This window comes from Bos javanicus, chromosome 29 (assembly GCF_032452875.1).
Source record: "Bos javanicus breed banteng chromosome 29, ARS-OSU_banteng_1.0, whole genome shotgun sequence".
NCBI classification, from domain to species: Eukaryota; Metazoa; Chordata; class Mammalia; order Artiodactyla; family Bovidae; genus Bos; species Bos javanicus.
Genome location: NC_083896.1, coordinates 7,711,906 through 7,732,589, shown reverse-complemented (window position 1 = coordinate 7,732,589; position 20,684 = coordinate 7,711,906). Strand labels below are relative to the sequence as shown.

Sequence of the window (20,684 nt, the reverse complement as noted above, 5' to 3'; positions counted from 1 at the left end):
CAGCCTGGCATCTGACCACCTGGAGCTGGCCGGCCGAGGCCAGTGCCCCCCACACCCCAGGGCAGGGCCGTGGCTTGTTGGAGTGAGCATCTTGCTTGGCTGTGGCCTGTCAGCCCAACTTTTTTTTTTCTTTTTTTGGGGTGAGGGACCTTGAAGCTGTACTGTGAGCAGATACATTTCATCTATGGGGTTGCACAGAGTCAGACATGACTGAAGTGACTTAGCAGCAAGGAAACATCTGTAGAGGCTGTACGGTGTGAGTAGGAAGAGAACAATGATATGGAAAATCTGGAATTACCTAAGGCAAAGACCAGAGAAGGATATTTGAAGCAGAAGGAGCTGCATGGAAAAAGCATGGAGATGAATACTGGGAATACTAAAATTCAGATATTACAGTAGTAGGTGGGTGGGAAACAGAGAAGGGAAAACTCTGCCATGAGTCAGACTATGTCCCTAAGCATCAGCCCCTCAGCCAGAGAATCCATAAAAGGCTACAGAAGCCTCAACAGTTTTTTTTTTTTTTTTCAATTTTATTATGTCTTTATTTATAAATGTATCTTTGTCATTGTAAAAGCAACATAATCACACTAAAAGATGAAAACCAGAAGCTTTTAAGTTTAATTAGGTCCCATTTGTTTATTTTTGCTTTTATTTCCAATATTCTGGGAGGTGGGTCATAGAGGATCCTGCTGTGATGTATGTCAGAGAGTGTTTTGCCTATGTTCTCCTCTAGGAGTTTTATAGTTTCTGGTCTTACGTTTAGATCTTTAATCCATTTTGAGTTTATTTTTGTGTATGGTGTTAGAAAGTGTTCTAGTTTCATTCTTTTGCAAGTGGTTGACCAGATTTCCCAGCACCACTTGTTAAAAAGATTGTCTTTAATCCATTGTATATTCTTGCCTCCTTTGTCAAAGAGAAGGTGTCCATATGTGCGTGGATTTATCTCTGGGCTTTCTATTTTGTTCCATTGATCTATATTTCTGTCTTTCTGCCAGTACCATACTGTCTTGATAACTGTGGCTTTGTAGTAGAGCCTGAAGTCAGGTAGGTTGATTCCTCCAGTTCCATTCTTCTTTCTCAAGATTGCTTTGGCTATTCGAGGTTTTTTGTATTTCCATACAAATTGTGAAATTATTTGTTCTAGCTCTGTGAAGAATACCGTTGGTAGCTTGATAGGGATTGCACTGAATCTATAAATTGCTTTGGGTAGTATACTCATTTTCACTATATTGATTCTTCCAATCCATGAACATGGTATATTTCTCCATCTATTAGTGTCCTCTTTGATTTCTTTCACCAGTGTTTTATAGTTTTCTATATATAGGTCTTTAGTTTCTTTAGGTAGATGTATTCCTAAGTATTTTATTCTTTCCGTTGCAATGCTGAATGGAATTGTTTCCTTAATTTCTCTTTCTGTTTTCTCATTATTAGTGTATAGGAATGCAAGGGATTTCTGTGTGTTGATTTTATATCCCGCAACTTTACTATAGTCATTGATTAGTTCTAGTAATTTTCTGGTGGAGTCTTTAGGGTTTTCTATGTAGAGGATCATGTCATCTGCAAATAGTGAGAGTTTTACTTCTTCTTTTCCAATATGGATTCCTCTTATTTCTTTTTCTGCTCTGATTGCTGTGGCCAAAACTTCCAAAACTATGTTGAATAGTAATGGTGAAAGTGGGCACCCTTGTCTTGTTCCTGACTTTAGAAGAAATGCTTTCAATTTTTCACCATTGAGGATAATGTTTGCTGTGGGTTTGTCATATATAGCTTTTATTATATTGAGGTATGTTCCTTCTATTCCTGCTTTCTGGAGAATTTTTATCATAAATGGATGTTGAATTTTGTCAAAGGCTTTCTCTGCATCTATTGAGATAATCATATGGATTTTATTTTTCAATTTGTTAATGTGGTGTATTAAACTTAAAAGCTTCTGCACATTAAAGGAAACTATTAGCAAGGTGAAAAGGCAGCCTTTAGAATGGGAGAAAATAATAGCAAATGAAGCAACTAACAAACAACTAATCTCAAAAATACACAAGAAACTCCTACAGCTCAACTCCAGAAAAATAATTACCCAATCAAAAAATGGGCCAAAGAACTAAATAGACATTTCTCCAAAGAAGACATACAGATGGTTAACAAACACATGAAAAGATGCTCAACATCACTCATTATCAGAGAAATGCAAATCAAAACCACTATGAGGTACCATTTCACACCAGTCAGAATGGCTGTGATCCAAAAGTCTACAAGCAATAAATGCTGGAGAGGGTGTGGAGAAAAGGGAACCCTCTTACACTGTTGGTGGGAATGCAAACTAGTACAGCCACTATGGAGAACAGTGTGGAGATTCCTTAAAAACCTGGAAATAGAACTGCCTTATGATCCAGCAATCCCACTGCTTGGCATACACACTGAGGGAACCAGAAGGGAAAGAGACACATGTACCCCAATGTTCACTGCAGCACTGTTTATAATAGCTAGGACATGGAAGCAACCTAGATGTCCATCAGCAGATGAATGGATAAGAAAGCTATGGTACATATACACATTGGAGTATTACTCAGCCATTAAAAAGAATACATTTGAATCAGTTCTAATGAGGTGGATGAAACTGGAGCCTATTATACAGAGTGAAGTAAGTCAGAAAGAAAAACACCAATACAGTATACTAACGCATATATATGGAATTTAGAAAGATGGTAACAATAACCCTATGTACAAGATAGCAAAAGAGACACTGATATATAGAACAGTCTTATGGACTCTGTTGGAGAGGGAGAGGGTGGGAAGATTTGGGAGAATGGCATTGAAACATGTATAATATCATGTATGAAACGAGTTGCCAGTCCAGGTTCGATGCACGATACTGGATGCTTGGGGCTGGTGCACTGGGACGACCCAGAGGGATGGTATGGGGAGGGGAGAGGGAGGAGGGTTCAGGATGGGGAACACATGTATACCTGTGGCGGATTCATTTCGATATTTGGCAAAACTAATACAATTTTGTAAAGTTTAAAAATAAAATAAAATTTAAAAAAAATTAAAAAGAAAAAATGAAAACCAGAAACATGAAAACAAGATCACCCACAACCCCACAATCTAACAACTGTTACCACTGGGCAAGAATTATCTCATAACTTTTTTCATATAATTGCATACTTGGTAAACAGACAAATCTCAAAAGCCCACCCTACTTGATTTTCCTTAAGAGAAAACTGCCAACCAACAGGAACTTGTATTCAATTAGTACCTTTTCCTTAGAGGATTTAGCAAATTCTAAGATAAAGCATGATATATGGGTTTCTTAGGCTCAGGACTATTGAAATTTGGGGCCAAATCATTTTCTTGGGAAGTGTGTTTGAGAGGGTATACTGTGCACTCTAGGATGTCTATAAGACATTATGGGGAAACCCGGATGAACTTTTTGGCCAATGTAATATTTATCTATGGATCCCAGTCTCTAGCCAACCAAGTATCAGTTGCTCCATAAACAGTTATTATATAATAAGGCTAGATTGGAAAAGGCTATAAGATAGTGCAGGGTGGTGGCTGAGTGTAAAATTAGCACATCTGGCTTGAAATCCCAACTTTACAACCTACCAACTGTGAGATCTTTAGCAAGTCATTTATGTTCTCCAATTTAAACTTTAATCCCTTCATCCATAAAGCAAGAATAATAAAAGGACTTACAAGAATCTTTTAAGGATGAGCTATTGCATGTAAAGCCACAAGCTAAAAAGAGAAGCAGTTGCTGTTGTAAGACATAATGAGTAGAGGGTCAGATCAGATGATACATAGTTCAGGCTTTGAAAGCCACAAGGCTGCTGTTGCAACTACTCAAGTCTGCAGTTGTAGTAGAAAAGCAGGCACAGATAACACGTGCACCAATGAGCATGGCTGTGCTCTGATAACCCTTCATTTACTACAGAGGGGCAGCCACATTTGGCCCACAGGTCATAGCCAGCTGACCTCTGCTTTCAGATGTCTAAATTTAAATCAAGAAGTACACCCTACAGAAGATTCTTGAACTGGAATATGAAAAAATCAAAGTGATTCCTTGGATAGGTTGAATTTTTAGCATCATGCTGTATAGTCTACCTCAAGCCAGGTCTGGAGTCTATAACAACTGTCTAACCATGAGACAAGAAGGACCTGCACTGCGGGTAATACAAATGCAATCCCTGCAGGAGAGGATGGCAAATGCAACTCCTTGCCTCCCGCACACCTGGCTGTGGTAATAACCTCTGAGGGTCTGTCTTTATTTTTCTGCAATGTCTTAGTCATAGTTGGAGCCCATTAGTTCAGTTCAGTTCAGTCGCTCAGTCGTGTCTGATTCTTTGCGAACCCATGAATCGCAGCACGCCAGGCCTCCCTGTCTATCACCAACTCCCAGAGTTCACCCAAACTCATGTCCATTGAGTCGGTGATGCCATCCAACCATCTCATCCTCTGTGGTCCCATTCTCCTGCCCCCAATCCCTCCCAGCATCAGGGTCTTTTCCAATGAGTCAGCTCTTCGCATCAGGTGGCCAAAGTATTGGAGTTTCAGCTTCAGCATTAGTCCTTCCAATGAACACCGAGGACTGATCTCCTTTAGGATGGACTGGTTGGATCTCCTTGCAGTCCAAGGGACTCTCAACAGTCTTCTCCAACACCACAGTTCAAAAGCATCAATTCTTCGGCACTCAGCTTTCTTCACAGTCCAACTCTCACATCCATACATGACCACAGGAAAAACCATAGCCTTGACTAGACGGACCTTTGTTGGCAAAGTAATGTCTCTGCTTTTGAATATGCTATCTAGGTTGGTCATAACTTTGCTTCCAAGGAGTAAGCATCTTTTAATTTCATGGCTGCAATCACCATCTGCAGTGATTTTGGAGCCCAGAAAAATAAAGTCTGACACTGTTTCCACTGTTTCCCCATCTATTTCCCATGAAGTGATGGGACCAGATGCCATGATCTTAGTTTTCTGAATGTTGAGTTTTAAGCCAACTTTTTCACTCTCCTCTTTCACTTTCATCAAGAGGCTTTTTAGTTCCTCTTCACTTTCTGCCATAAGGGTGGTGTCATCTGCATATCTGAGGTTATTGATATTTCTCCCGCCAATCTTGATTCCAGCTTGTGCTTCTTCCCATATTACCTAGCAAATAATTAGCATAGACCTAGAAAACCTCTGGAGAATTAATTAGCTAAAGTTAAAAATTAAAATGTTATTCTTAATTTATACTGACTCCTAAACAGATGAGTTGCTTGAATTTGAGACTCATACTTAAGCTACTCTCAGTTTCAAGCAATGATTCCATTTTTCATGCAGGGCATTAAGAATCTGTCAGAAATGATGATTCAAATAGTTGTACTACAGACTAGTGGTCACTATATGAAATGATCATGACTCTTAACCATTGCCATCATTTCCTGTACATGATACCTTCTAACTTTGGTCTGGTTTTGGATTTTCAAATTGGGCCCTTCCTTTTATGTTCCTAAGAACAACAGCTTTAAGCAGATTGGTTAAAAATGCCAGGTTAAACATGTTGTACCCCAACCGAGTCAGGGGAGGCACAGCCTACAACCCCAGATAAAGTCTTTGGAGACAGATGCCTAAAATGTGGCATATCTACTTCCCATAGGGAGTTCTGGCATTTTAAGAACAGGAACCTAAAAGCATGCTCTGAGCCCAGAAAAGGTTTAATACACATTGTTCACAGCACAGACTTGAACAGTCATTTGATACAAATTGTGTTGAATCAATGAATGTACCAGAGACTATCAAGAATTTTTTCATGGATTGATATTTAAAATTTGGGACTAAGCCAGAGATGGCTTACTACTCGATTGAAAAATAAAAGGATTTTTTAAGAACAGTGTCCTATACTCAATTCATTAAAAAATGAATTAGTGTAACCATCTACCCATACCCAAGCTCAACAATGCATTTCCGGTTTGTATAAATGCATTGTATTTCTAATTACATATTTTCTAAAAGCCTATAAAAATAAATGATGTGTGATCCTACCCTTCAAGCAGTTTCTAGAAAATGAGCCACTTAACTGCTGCTTATTTCAGCTTTCAGAGCAATTAAAAAATAATAATGATAATGAATAAAAGTTTACTAAACAATGAAATACAGGGATTTCCTTGGCAGTCCAATGGTTATGAGTTGGCCTTCCAGTGCAGGGGTGAGGTTTTGATCCCTGGTCAGGGAGCTAAGATTCCACATGACTCAAAGCCAAAAAACCAAAAGGTAAAACAGAAGCAATATTATAACAAATTAAAAAACGTTTTAAAAAAATACAACGAAATACAGAAAACTTTCCCTTTCCAAGAGAATTCTAGGCCAGCATTTCCTTACTGTTGTTGCTCAGCTGTGTCTGACTCTGTGACCGCATGGACTACAGCACGCTAGGCTCCGCCGTCCCCCACTATCTCCCGGAGTTTGCTCAGATCCATGTCCCTTGAGTCGGTGATTCTATCCAACCGCCTCATTCTCTGCTGCCCTCTTCTCCTTTTGCCTTCAGTCTTTCCCTTTCACAGCATTTCCTTAAAGTGTTCTATTAGTTTGTTAAGTGTTCTATGTGGCCAAAAATAATTTACAAACTGATGCCCGAGAGAGCGCCCTTTTGGAGGAGATAATACAAAAAATATCACTACACGTGTGACACACTGTCGTTTTAGAAATCCACACTAACTAGAGACATATCTTGATTTTGAAATCTTAATCTAGGAAGGAACAAAAAGTGTCTGTTAGAATCAAAGAAGTAAGGTAATAACTATATAGCTTTAGGGAAATCGCCTAGGTCTCATCTCAACGTTTTTTTTAATTGTAATAACATTAATAGTTACTCTATAGGATCATGCCAGGATTGAATGAGTTCATACATGTAAAAATTTCTACACAAAGTTCACATACAGCAAACAGGAAGAACCTAGACATGGTTATTACCAGAGATTCAGCATGTGCGTAAGATATCAAAGGCCTGAGAATTCCAACAGCTAAGGGACAGCGAAGTTGGCTTTCTCAAATCCATTTGATCACGTATATTAATTTGAATTCTCAGTCACAAGACTCAGAAGCCAGTGCTAGCTAAACATGAAATCATTTATTCAAGGCATATTAGATTTTTTTCAGAATTACTCAAGGCTACAGAAACAGTAGTCTAGAAAAACCAGATTTAGCCTAAGCTTCCAGAAACTCAGACCCCATATACAACAAGTGTGATGAGAACACTGCTACCAGCCACCACTGAACACTAGGTCCTGTAATCTGCAAAGCTCTGAGGAACTCAACTTGAACGCAATTGTTCCTGGGACGGGATCTTGATTCTGCATCCAGCATAGGACTCAGCAAACCACACTCTCTCCCAAAAATGGAAGTCTGTTCTGCCAGCACCCTCCCCAGAGGGGGCAAAACACAGGTTCTGCATTGCACCTTTATCCTCTAGTTGCTCACTTATGAATCAGTCTGTAGGCGGAATCTAGGTCATATGTCTGTTTTTTAGCTGCAAAGAAAGCAAAAGAAGAAAGTTTTATGGGCTCTCCCTGGGGAGGTGAGCCTTCCCTGGCGAGAAGCTCCCTAAAGATAATAAATGCGTTTTCAACAGTTACTGGAAACCCAAAACACATGAAAAATAGGTGTTTCGCTGCACCATGAAACCCTCGTGTGTTGTTGTTCAGTGGCTAAGTTGTGTCTGACTTTCTGTGACCCCATGAACTGCAGCACGCCAGGCTTCCCTGTCTTTCACCATTACCCAGAGTCTGCTCAAACTCAGTCCATTGGGTTTGTGATGCCATCCAACCATTCCATCTTCTGTTGCCCCCTTCTCCTCCTGCCTTCAATCTTTCCATGTATCAGGGTCTTTTCCAAGAAGTCGGCTCTTCACATCAGGTGGCCGAAGTATTGGAGTTTCAGCTTCAGCATCAGTCCTTCCAGTGAGTATTCAGGGTTGATTTCCTTTAGGATTGACTGGTTTGATTTCCTTGTTGTCCAATCAACTCTCAAGAGTCTTCTCCTCTCCCTAAAAGCTACTGATGTCTTATAGAAACTACTACTGGGTATATTCCTTCCCTTAGCAGGCCACACATCAACATCTTGCTTTTTAGTTTTAGGGAAGAGACTAAAATTCAAGAGTTTAATGTTAGAAAGTTTCTTCTAGGGTACCTATTGATCTTAGAATATTCTGAGATTGAAGTGGGCCTAAAGGTCACTATAAATAGGACAGAAACAGAAAGGAAATCTTCCAGAAGTAGAGCATGCTGTGGAGGCTGCATAAACGGAAGACACTGCAGGTCTTTCTGAGACTGTTCTTGTGGCCGCTCGGGTAGATCCCACCCGCCCTATTATTTCCCATCCATATGGCATTTTCCTGGTGTCCTGCTTCTGAACACAACCTCATGGGAACCACCACAGCATAAGAGTAAGATGGAGCAGCCTGGGAAGGACTGAGATGTAGAAACAGACCCTTCTTCTGAGTGCAGCTTTTGTGAGCCTCAGAGTCAGCTACAGAGATTGAGACAAGGTGGGATGTGTGTGTGGTGGGATCAGACATAAAACATTCAGGGACCCCTGGGTTACTTAATCTCATAGTAACTCTAAAAGGTAATTGGATCTGGCCATAGCATGAATCCAAAGGAAGTACCTTCAGAGATTCAGGCAAGAAGTATCAAGAAGGCACCAGGTAAATGGAGTAGAAGGTCAGGGGGCTCCATCAGCCATTGATATGGGCCCAAAAGATAGGATTCTCAATCTTGGGAATGCTCTGGCAAGAGCAGGCCAAGGCCCTCATTCTAAATAGACAAATCTACCAAAGCATATTATAAATACCGAGCTTGGACACAAAAATGCATAAGAGCCATTATTAGAGATAAGGTATGATGTGGACAGTGAGATGCATCAGAGCTCCTGACCTACAGGTTAAATTAAATTACAGACCAGAAATGAAGGTGTTAAAAATAATTTTGCTAGGACCCCAGGCATAAATCAGGAATGTTCCAGAAAATGGGACATATGCTCACCCCAGTTATATGTTACCTGGCTGTAGTGAATCCCCAGGCAGAATTCAACTAAACATGGCTAAGAAAAGAAGAGAATGCAGAGGTTGAAAACGAAAGAAAACCTGACTTAGGAGACTGCTTTTCTTTTCCTTCCTTTGCTTTTGGTATTTGAAGAGATGGTGTGAAAAACCAAAGATGCTAGCATACATTTACTTTTAATTTTTTTCCCTCTCTTAATTCACAGCCAGAGGGTACCATGCTTATTCCAGCAACAGCACACGGCATGAAAATTCTTGCAGAAAGTTTCTCGAAAAGATTGAAGAGCAAAAGGCAAATTTACTTTGGCAGTGGGGTCAGCAGCAGAAAGCAGGCTTGTCTAAAGAACAAGCTCCTCTAACATCCTGCTAGTTTCAGCTTCGGGTATGGCCAGAGTGCTGATGATGCCCACAGGATTTGTGCAAGAGGCAGCTGGGAGAACAAAGCCAGAGGCTGTGGACGTTAGCTCATTAGAAGTTTTGGAAACACTAAAAAAAAAAGAAAATCAGATGTTTATCACCAGACTGATAATGATGTGACCCAAAAGGACTCACGTTGTTAGGAGAGACACTTTTATAAGACAAAGATCTTTATGGGAAATGTTCCCTGGTCCCAAAGGTAATCAAAGAATGAATTGGTGCTGCCTCCAAATGCTGCCATCTTAGCTTCAGGCAGACAGTCTGAGCCGGGCCTCTGTTTTGTAAACGCTGAAATACTATCCTCAGAAAGGAAGCAGAGCTTTATCAGAGATCTTAAAAATAAAAAGACTTTGGGAACAATCTGACTAATCAAGGCTGCAGTATTGTTCCTGCTGCAGGATTGTTCCTGCGCACCTCGGTGTCGACTTTGAAAACCCGCCTGGCTCTGGGAAGCCATTTTCATTATTAAGACATCCGGAAGGACAATTTCAACAGCAGTATGCTTGGAGGGAAGACAGGTGTAGGTTCTACCTTCTACAGTGAGGCCTTGTACCTTCTTGGTCATATTAGCAGTTCAGTGCCCTTTAGCCTTGGGAAACTCCCTCCGCCCTCTCTCTGTACAAAGCTTCTCTTCAAAGTTTACACTTGGATTTGTAAAGGATTTGGGATTTGGAGGATTAGAAATCCAGCATTAAAGTGCATGGTGGGTCAGCCAGGCCTTAAGTTAATTAACATCATGCCCTTAAGTAGAGTTTGACACTGCAATCATTGTGCAAGGAATGTCAGCATGAAGTGAAAGAAAGTCCTTGTCCCACAAGACATTTCAGCCCTCCTCACAAATTCATAGGCCTCTTTCTTCCTTTTCTCTTATTTTTCTGTTGGTACTTATTGTCTGTCCAATATATATTGGATATATCCATATGTTTTACTTAGGTTTTGTTGTTATTGTTATACATGAAGTCAGGATCCTGTTTCATAAATTTCTCTGTTCCCAGTGCCTGGTATATAACAGGCATCCCATAACATTTGCTGAATGAAAGAATGATGGATTTAAATATAACCTTATATAATATGAGTCATTCGATATAGATTGCCCTCCAGATGTAAGGTCATTAATTGAGAAAAGGAGTTCTCCAAAATTCTGGTTTTTCCCCCTGTGCCTAGAGGCTTCTGGGCTGGAGACTCTTAGGAAAGAAAGGAATTTGAAGGAATATTCAAGGATCCGTGGAATGAAGTTGAGTATGGGGCTAAGGAATTGGTAAATGGATGCATTCACCCACATTTTGGAATTTTTTAAAAAGCCAGACTAACGCCCAATAACTATTAAAAATGTACTATTTCTGGGACTTTCCTGACGGTCCAGCAGTTAAGACTCTGCTTCCAATGCAGGCAGCACAGGTTCGATCCCTGGTCAGGGAGCCGAGATTCCACGAGCCGCTTGGTGTGGGGGATGGTGGAGGGGGTGGGGAGGAGGGCGGAGGATAGTGTTTCTTAAATGTCCGTCTCTTAATCATATAAGCAAGTCTTACTTGGCTGACCTATCATTACAATAAATTCTTGAAACAAACAAACTGACAAGGTTCAATGAGAGCCACGAAATAGAAAACAGGTATTGTGTCCCAAATCTAAGGAAAAAAATCCTAAAAAATAATAAGGAAAACAAAGGATTTTAAAAGGAAAAAGGGGAAGCACGTACAAGCATGCTGAGGCCTCAAGAAGGAAAACAAGGAACCAAGAAGTAAAACTTTCTAAACATAAGGCCAACTTAGAGGCAGCACTGGGAGAAGGCAGGCACGGAGACCCTCCCCCAAAGACTGAACCAAGAGGTCAGATAAGAGGCATCACCGCCTCGTCTTCCCGCTCCAGCGCCTCCCACCCCAAGCAGTTGTTCAGTCTTCCTGCTCAAGCTTTCACTGTAGCGATAGTCTCACATCAGGTTTTTGTCTGCAATCTCTACAGCCATTACCCTAGCTCAAGGCTTTGTCGTTTTCTCATAAGAATACAATCACTACCATGTCAATCTGTCTTTCCAGAGTCCCCAAAGGCAAATCTGACCACTCTACCCTCTGGTGTAAAATCCTTCAGAGGCTCCTCCTCAGCCTATTTACCGTCTGATGGTAAATCGTCTGCCTACCATGTGGGAGACCTGGGTTCAGTCCTCGGGTCTGGAAGATCCCCTGGAGAAGGAAGTGGCCACCCACTCCAGTATTCTTTCCTGGAAAATCCCATGGACGGAGGAACCTGGTGGGCTATAGTCCATGGGGTCGCAAAGAGTCTGACACAATTGAATGACTTCACTTTCTTTCTTTCTTTCTTTAAGCCTATTTAAATGATGTCCATTCAAGCTGTATTTCCAAACCACGCACTCAAAGGTTCACAGCAAGGCCTAGGTGTTAATTTCCCTCAGTGCAGAGACAATGCCTATTTTACTTAAAGATGAATCCCAAACAATTAGCACAGTGCCTGTTCTCCACAAATATACATATGTGTATTCCACAAATAAATAAGTGGAAAAATTATGATTTACAACTATGCAGAATGCAATCTTAGTAATGTAAAACATATATATATATGCACATAGAAAATATCAGAAAAATAGATTAAACCATTTACTTTTAATTTATGATTTTTTAAATTTTTTTCAAAATGTATGATGAAACTATTTTTCTCTCTGATACTGAGACACAGAGACAAAGGGAGCAGAGTAAAAATTGTGCCCCTGATACATTAGATAACAGCGTGGAGCACAGAGGGGAGTGTCAGCCTGTCACCAGCTCACACTGGATTCTGCGTCTTCCCGCCCTGACTCTGCCCACACTTCCTGCTACTCACTGCCACCAGGACGGTGAGCAGTGCCAAGCCACACTATGTTCCTTACAGGCGTATTTGCCACCCATTCTCTCAGCCCACTATTCCAACATTCCCAATGTGCTCGTTCTGTGCTCTGGCCATCTTTTCATTTCTAGGGCAAAGCACAGTTCCTGATACACGGTGAAACATATTAAGTGCTGATGGAGTCAACTAATACTTGAGTAAAGCACTGACACTGAAAGTGAAGCCTGTTTCTTTCATTGACTAAAATCATTCTTACCTACCAGGGCTATTGTGAGGCCTAAATGAGAAAACACACAAAAATCCCACTGGCATATCATAAGCACTCCATACATGAACACAGTTATTGAATACTGTCAGTGTGATCACATACAGGTTGCTTTGCTGCCTTAGCCACAAACACCTTAAATTGTGGGTCACAGTTGCACCCATCCCCTTGAAATAAGAACGAGATTAAAGCAGTTTGAGAACTACAAATCGCTAAACAAACATATACTATCATTATGGTAATAATGATGATGATGATATGCCATTTTCTTTGTGAATCCTGCCTACAATAAGCTTATCCTTTAACGTCACATTACCTTTGCTGATGTTTCGAACCATCCCACGAAACCATGCTCCTTGCAGAACTGGTCCATCTTGAGGCCGTTGTTCAGTAGCACATCCTTCCCCTGGTCACATTTGTTGGCCAACAAAACCACGGAAACTGGTTTGCCATTAGGGAGACTTAACTTTGAGTCCAAGTCATTCTTCCACTTTGTCACTGCTTCAAATGTAGCTGGCCTGGTGACATCGAAGACAATAAATGCACCCATAGCTTCTCGGTAATAGACCCGTGTCATGTTTCCAAATCTTTCTTGACCTATCACCAAAAAGAAACAGAAATCAAAAATTCACTTCTGTTGTAAACTGAATCATATACTGGACCCTAACAAGGCTTCCAGAATGAGCAGATCACTCCGTAAAGTGTTTCATTGCTTCTCTATAAAAAATGCACTAAATACACAACCAGGAAGCTCTTGTTTGTTTTTTTTGTTTGTTTTTTGAATCCCAAGGGGATTCATTCATGTAATAAGTAATTATTGAAATATCCTTGGACCGTGTAACACTCCAGGACTGTGCTAATACAGTGTACCCCTAGCACATATGCCTACCTTGGTTTAATTAAAATGAAATAAAATTTAAAATTCAGTTCCACAGTCACATTTCAAGTGTTCGATAACCACATGTGGTTGTGGCTACAGTATTAGACACCCCAGTAGAGAATACTTTCATTATCACAGGATGCTCTATTGGACAGTAGTGTTCTAAATATTTGGAATACAATGATTAAAACATGAAAATACCTCCCATCATGGAGTTTACATTTTAGTGGGACAATTAGTACTAATTAGATTAGCATGTTACAAAGGCATCCGCAGTCAACTCCTATTAAGGATAATAGTACATTCGCTAACCATCAGAAATATAATTTTCATAAATAATCACGAAGGTACAATTAATATTCCCATTTTAAAGTGAGATCAAGAGAGGCTAAGTAACTTCTTCAAATTATACAGATGCAAGCTTAAGAAGTTACAATCCAAAGTTGAGCTTTTTGAATCCAAAGCTCATAGTCATTTACCAACAATGAATACCCTCTGTTACTAAACCATAGTCTTGTACTCTCTGTCCCCTGGGTTTATGTACCAGGAGTGTCCCATTCAACTCAACTGAACAGAACACATGTTTATCCATCGATGTCAGTTTCTGAGCTACATGCTAGGAATACAACACTGAACTAGATGACCTATACCCTTAACTAGTCTGCAATCTATTGGATAAGGAAAGCCTTCTGACATATAAATACATTGTTGTTGTTGTAAAAGTTGCTCAGTCATGTCCAACTCTTTGCGATCCCATGGACTATACAGTCCATGGAATTCTCCAGGCCAGAATACTGGAGTGGGTAGCCTTTCCCTTCTCCAGGGGACCTTCCCAACCCAGGGATCTAACCCAGGTCTCCTGCATTGCAGGTGGATTCTTTACCATGGATTGGTCTTATTTAGACCAATCAGCCAGAATCAGTTTTGCTCTGATTATTAATTTTCTAAATGAATATTAGCAAGTTTCTTAAACACAGTAAGTTTAGCCTTCCCCATCTGCAAAAGTAATAATATGTACCTCACAGGGCTGTTACATGGATGACATGAACTGATGTATGTAAAGTACCCAGCACAGTCCCTAGCAACTAGCTAGTACTTGAGCTTTCTCTCCCTTTCTCCAGCATGTTAAAAATTATAAAAGACAATATGACAATGGTAGTGAAATCAGAGTTCTAGACCAGAGTTTATGAAAGAACATCACAAGAATTTGAGCTGATCAACAAATATGAAAAAAATCCTATTGCTTTTAACTCTGTCCACAAGTAATTGCTGAAGATGGGAGATACTGAAGACTGGGTTTATGTTTTCTGAACCCCAAACTCCAGAAGTGTATGACCAGGCAGAGTTATTTTATTGTGATTTGGGAACTTCTTCATGTTCAGAGTTTTATAAAGTTTCAGAAATTAAAGTGTGTATTGAATAAGCCAACTTCTTTTTAAAAAAAAATGCTGAAACTGGCATGTGTCTGTAGGTCAACATACTTCTAAGGACACTTAACATTTGAGTTCAAGGTTTTGTCATGGTGAGTTTTAATTCAAGTTACCAAATTCTTTTGTAGGTCATGTTCACACTGGCATTAGCACTGTGGATTGTAAGAGGAACTGATCCATAAGCACTTAATGAAAACACATGAAGGTCAAGGCTTCCTCACCTAGTGTGTGAGCCTGTGTTCTCAGGCACATATCACTGGAAAGAAGAGCACTTTGTCAGAGCCACATGACTGTCCTAAAATATTCCTTACTTGGGTTATACCAGCATTTAAAAAAAATTCCTCACAGTCATCTAGTCAATGAAAGAGAGTGGTATAATACTCCTCATATGACCCAAAGCCCACAGATGAACTTTCATTTTTCCAAAATGAGTTCTAAATTTCTTTTATTTCCGTTTTTTGTTGTTTTAGATCCTTATGCATACAGTGATTTCCTTTGATACTGATCAGGGTGGCCATGACATTTCAGGAAGACAAGGGAAAAAGGCCCTCTGTGATCATTCGGAACTCTGAAGGCCTCTGGGCTTTTTCAGGATGTCTTATGATCCCTTTCAGAGAAATAATCAGATGAAGGGCAAAGTCATGGGTTATTCAATAATCTGCTTGTCCAGGGTTTTCATAGTACAGTAAGGCAGCCTTTAGGAAGAAAGATTTTACATTTCAAATATATGGCAAAGGGTCTATACAGGGAGAAAAAAAAGAGATATGCTACATAGACCGCATAGACTTACACTTTCATAGGGAGTGTGTGTGTGTGTGTTTGAGTTTGTGAGGGTATGTGTGTCAGATCAGAAACCAGAAGAAAAAGGTTTGTTTCTAGAAAGAAAAGACCTTTGTATATGGAGGTCACTGGGCCAGGAGACTTGGCAAGTTCGTATTTTTGGCATTCCAGCAAGAGGTCACATTCAGACCAAGAGCTTTCCGGCACTCATTTTATCCTGCCTTCGTCAGCTGACAGCCCTCTCTGCTGTTTCTTAAGAAAAGAATGAGAACCATGTGACGCTTAGTGAGTGCCTACATGTGGACCCAGTAGAGACCTGAGGAATCCATCACAGGTGATTTACTTTTTAAACAAAGACTATAATTCAAAAAAAAAAAAAACGCCACTGGGGTCAAATCACACATTTGACCCACATTTATTGACTAGACAATATGGTCCAGGTTCGGTGCTTTGTGCTGTAGATACAGAACTTCTAAACCAAGAGTGTCATACTGGAGGCCCAGATTGAAAATAAGTTGGTTTTCCATGTAGGTCCCCATTTCTTGTCGAACCTAAACACATACTCCATAGCCATGTGCACATGGCTCATGATTCAGTTTTCCGTCTAAAGGGATATTAAATGATAAAGCAATCAGCCGAATCACAAAGGTTAGTACAGTGGCTGCGGTAATAGTTCGGATGACCTCCCACAGAAATCACTAAGTCGAAGGGTCAGAAGGTGGCCGGAGGGAGTGGGGTGGGGGCAGGGGGAGGCTTCATCTTAATCCCTTGTTACCTGTGCTGTTGCTGCTGCTGCTAAGTCACTTCAGCCGTGTCCGTTACCTGTGCAGCCTTATACAACTGTATTTCTCTCCCTGAGACTCAGTTTTCTCATCTGTAAAATCAAGTTGTTCTGGCCAATCTCTAAGTACGCTTGCTGTTTTCATGTCTCCTAGCTTTATGTTCCGGAGAAGGTGATGGCACCCCACTCCTGTACTCTTGCCTGGAAAATCCCATGGATGGAGGAGCCTGGTGGGTTGCAAAGAGTCGGACACGACTGAGTGACTTCATTTTCACTTTTCACTTTCATGCATTGGAGAAGGAAATGGCAACCCACTCCAGTGTCCTTGCCTGGAGAATCCCAGGGATGGGGGAGCCTGGTGGGCTGCTGTCTATGGGGTCGCACAGAGTTGGACACGACTGAAGCGACTTAGCAGCAGCAGCAGCAGCTCTATGTTGGCCTTCCCAGGTGGTGCTAGTGGTAAAGAACCTGCCTGCCAATGCAGGAGATGTAACAGATGCGCGTTCGATCCCTGGGTCAGGAAGATCCCCTGGAGGAAGGCATGGCAACTCACTCCAGTATTCTTGCCTGGAGAATCCCATGGACAGAGGAGCCTGGCAGCTACAGTCCATAGGATCACACAGAGTGAGACACGACTGAAGAGACTTAGCACATATGCACAAAGCCCCATGATAACACCATGAAATCAAGACCTGGTTCTCTCTTCCAACGGCCTGCAATGGCCAGTTTGCTGTCATGGATTCAGCTAAAAACATACACCAGCAACACCACTATAGTATATATCTAATAATATTTTTCACTTGGTAATTATTTACTAGTACTATCTGGATGCTCTCAGCATAACCAAGCAGTGAATCTTCTAGACAGGTATAAAAACAAGAGGATTTTCTAATAACCAACTAGCTGTGTGACCTCAAACTAGTCACGTCATCATTCAGTGTCTCAGTTACCTCATTGGTAAACAAGGAACTGAATTACACACCTAAATTGAGTTCATTATTGCCTCTGGCCAACCCCCTTTGATCAGCCTCCCCCATACGAAGACATCTGGTTATCTGCTTCCTACTCCTCCTGTTCTCCCTGTGGTGGCTCCCAGAAACACCATCCACACCACCACCAGGGTGGTCCCTAAAGTCATCTTCCAGCTCCTTTCTCATCCCCACACACAAAGGGTCTCCCACATCCCACCAACACTTCTAGTTCAAAAGGGGCTCTTGACTTGGCCCCTCTGCTCCATCAGCAGTCTCTCTGCTCCAGTTCAAGCCCTCATCTGGACCCCTGAAAGCTCCTGAGTTCTTGGCATCTCAGTTTTCATCACCTCCATTTCCCCTTACAATAAATATAAATATAACTAACACAGGTCTTCAGACAGTTGCTGTTCTGGCAGCACAAGAAATCACCTAATGGGTATAGATAAAGGAAATGAAATCACTGCCTTGAACAGGCACTCTCATGTCCATTGACAGAGCAATGAACAAAGAAAATGTGGTTGGTCAAACCTCAGTACACGCAGAACATTGGTTCCAGGACCCACTAAACATATGAAAATCCACGGGTGCCCAGGTCCCTTATAAAATGCACTCTGTCCTTTATAATCTGTGGATGTGGAATTTGCAGATACAGAGGACCAACTATATACATGTACAACAGAATATTAGTCGTAAAAAAGAAGGAAATCCTATCTTTTGCAACAACATTAGTATTATGTTAGAGAAATAAGTCAGACAGAGGAAGAAAAATACCATTTGATCTCACTAATAGGAAGAAACTAAAAACTCCCTAACAGCCAAAAATTCATAAAAACAAAGAATAAAATGGTGGTTGTCAGGGGCTAGGGGATGAGAGAACTGGGGAGATGTTGGTTAAAGGTATGAATTTCCAGTTGTAAGATGAATAAATTCTGAGATCTCAGGTACAGCACAGGGACTGTAGTCAGCAATACTGTATTACATAATGGAAAGTTGCTAAAAGAGTAAGCCTCAAATGTTCTCAGCAAACACAAGAAGGTCATCAGGCGAGGTGTGTGTTCTGTCGTTTCAGTCATGTCCGACTCTTTGCGACCTATGGACTGCAGCCTGACCGGCTCCTCCATCCATGGGATTCTCTAGGCAAGGATTCTGGAGTGGGTTGCCATGCTCTCCTCCAGGGGATCTTCCCGAACCAGGAATCAAACTCCAGCATCTCCTGCATTGCAGGCAGATTCTTTATCTACTGAGCCACCTGGGAGTTCCTATGTGAGGTGATGGAGATGTTATTCACCTCACTGTGGGAATGATTTCACAGTATACACATATATGAAGTTATCACGTTGTACACCTTAAACTTACACAAACTGAGTAACCTTATATCTCAATAGAGGCTTCCCTGGTGGCTCAGACAGTAAAGAAACTGCCTGCAGTGCAAGGGACTTGATTCGATCCCTAGGTAGGGAAGATCCCCTGGAGAAGGCAATAACTACCTGCTCCGGTATTCTTGCCTGGAAAATTACATGGACAGAGGAGCCTGGAGGGTTACAGTCCATAGGGTCACAAAGAGTTGGACACGACTGAGCGACTAACACATATCTCAGTAGGGCTGGGGAGACAAAAGAAATCACCCAAAATGTTTACAGAACACCCGTCCCCAGGGCATCCTCCTCAGAGATTCTTATTGTACTGCTTTTGTGTGGGGCCTAGGAAACTCTTTTTTTGTTTTTTTTTTTTTTAAGCCCTCTCTAGCTGAAGTTTTAAAACTTCTATTTCTATTAGAATCACTTTCAAAATACAAATATTACCATTATTCTCTGCCATTGTAGCCCTTCAATGATTCTTCCACGCTTTAAAAAAAGACACTCGAATGAAACTACACATTGGAAGACTGTCTCCAACCACCCTTCCAAGCTCTTCTCCCGTCCCTTCCTTCTGAGTGCTCCACAGCCAAGCCACACCGGGTGACCTGTCCTTCCCAGAACACATCCTTCACTACTCTCTGGCTTTCCTGGCCTTTTTTTCTTGCAGCTCTGTTCCCAAAGTCTGAATTCCTTCCACATGTCCCCTCTCACCTTCAATTACATCCTGTGTATCGTATCTCTGTGCCCTGAAACCTCACAGAACCTGCCAGCCGGAACCCTGGCTCCCTTTTTCACGACCCCACAGCATTTTCTTTATCCTGTTCCATTCACACTTACCATGCTGCATCTTCATGCTTCTGTCTCCAACTTGGCACTGCAAAAACCTGGAGAGCAGGCTGGTCACATTTTACACCGTAAATCTGAAGTTTATTCCTCTACTGTTTGGATATAGTAAGAGCTCCGAGTATTGTGGTAGAAATAAACTGAAATTAAAATTCTTCCTTCCTCTAAAATACAGCATTATCTTGTTTTCATGAGCCAGTGCCACCTACTAATACACTTACTCTATATTCTCCTCTTGTTTTCAGTAAATAATCAATAAATGTTCATTGATGGAGAAAATTAACATTATTACAACAGGGTTATGTGTATATCCTTGCAGTGAATTTCAGACTGGAATGTTGTGCTTTCACAGTAATTCTCATCTTAAGAAATAATCTCTTGGAATCAATTTATTCCAAATATAAATTTTGGAGGTCATGGCGAGATCAGTAGGGTTAAAAGTATACCATACCAAGGTACGCTCTTAATTTCTAGAGAGAAATGGTATGAAAAGTAGGTAGATAAAACCAAAAGTAACCATGAACTTTGAACAAGGATCTGGAGAAAGGAAAAAAAAAATATCCAGTTGCTACGGAGAGTAAATGGCCACTGAATTTCCTGTGATATAAGCAGGTTTTGAAGGCTCAGGGAGACCCCCGACAAGGATCAGAGTCAGGCTATTGCTGGAGAGCACGGTTCTCATCACTTTCCAAGAGCCCATCTGACCCTCTGGCAGCGGTTCTGGAACTTTTTCACTATCTCTCCTCACTTCTTTGTTCCACCAAACCAGTGACAGAAAAGTGTCAATCAATCACTGTTTTTCCAAGTCACTTAGGCTTCTATTCTAGAATTAACCTTGGGTAATTATCCCCTACAAAATTGCCAGTCTTTTTTCCCCCAGCCAGAGCCAAGTTTCTGCAGCCCCATGACAAACACTGACCTGGGCGCCTAGTAGGTGGTCAATAAGATCTCCTTGCTGAGTGAACAGATAACCCCTGACTCTTCACTCCCTCCCAGTGATTACTTTCAGGCTTACCAAGTCTTTAAGAATCATCGTCTGTCATGTCCCCGACAATTATCACTTTCTTTCCACTCCCACTGAAATCACTTT

The 20,684-nt window shown here is 41.1% G+C and overlaps 1 protein-coding gene across 1 annotated transcript in view; it reads right to left on the bottom strand.

Moving 5' to 3' along the window:
- The window catches only part of RAB38 (RAB38, member RAS oncogene family), a 63,005-nt gene that overhangs the window by 27,684 nt on the left and 14,637 nt on the right, over positions 1-20,684 (bottom strand). The window contains exon 2 of the mRNA XM_061406020.1: positions 12,868-13,148. Coding sequence (XP_061262004.1) covers positions 12,868-13,148 — 281 coding nt within the window. The remainder of the gene's footprint in view (positions 1-12,867; positions 13,149-20,684) is intronic.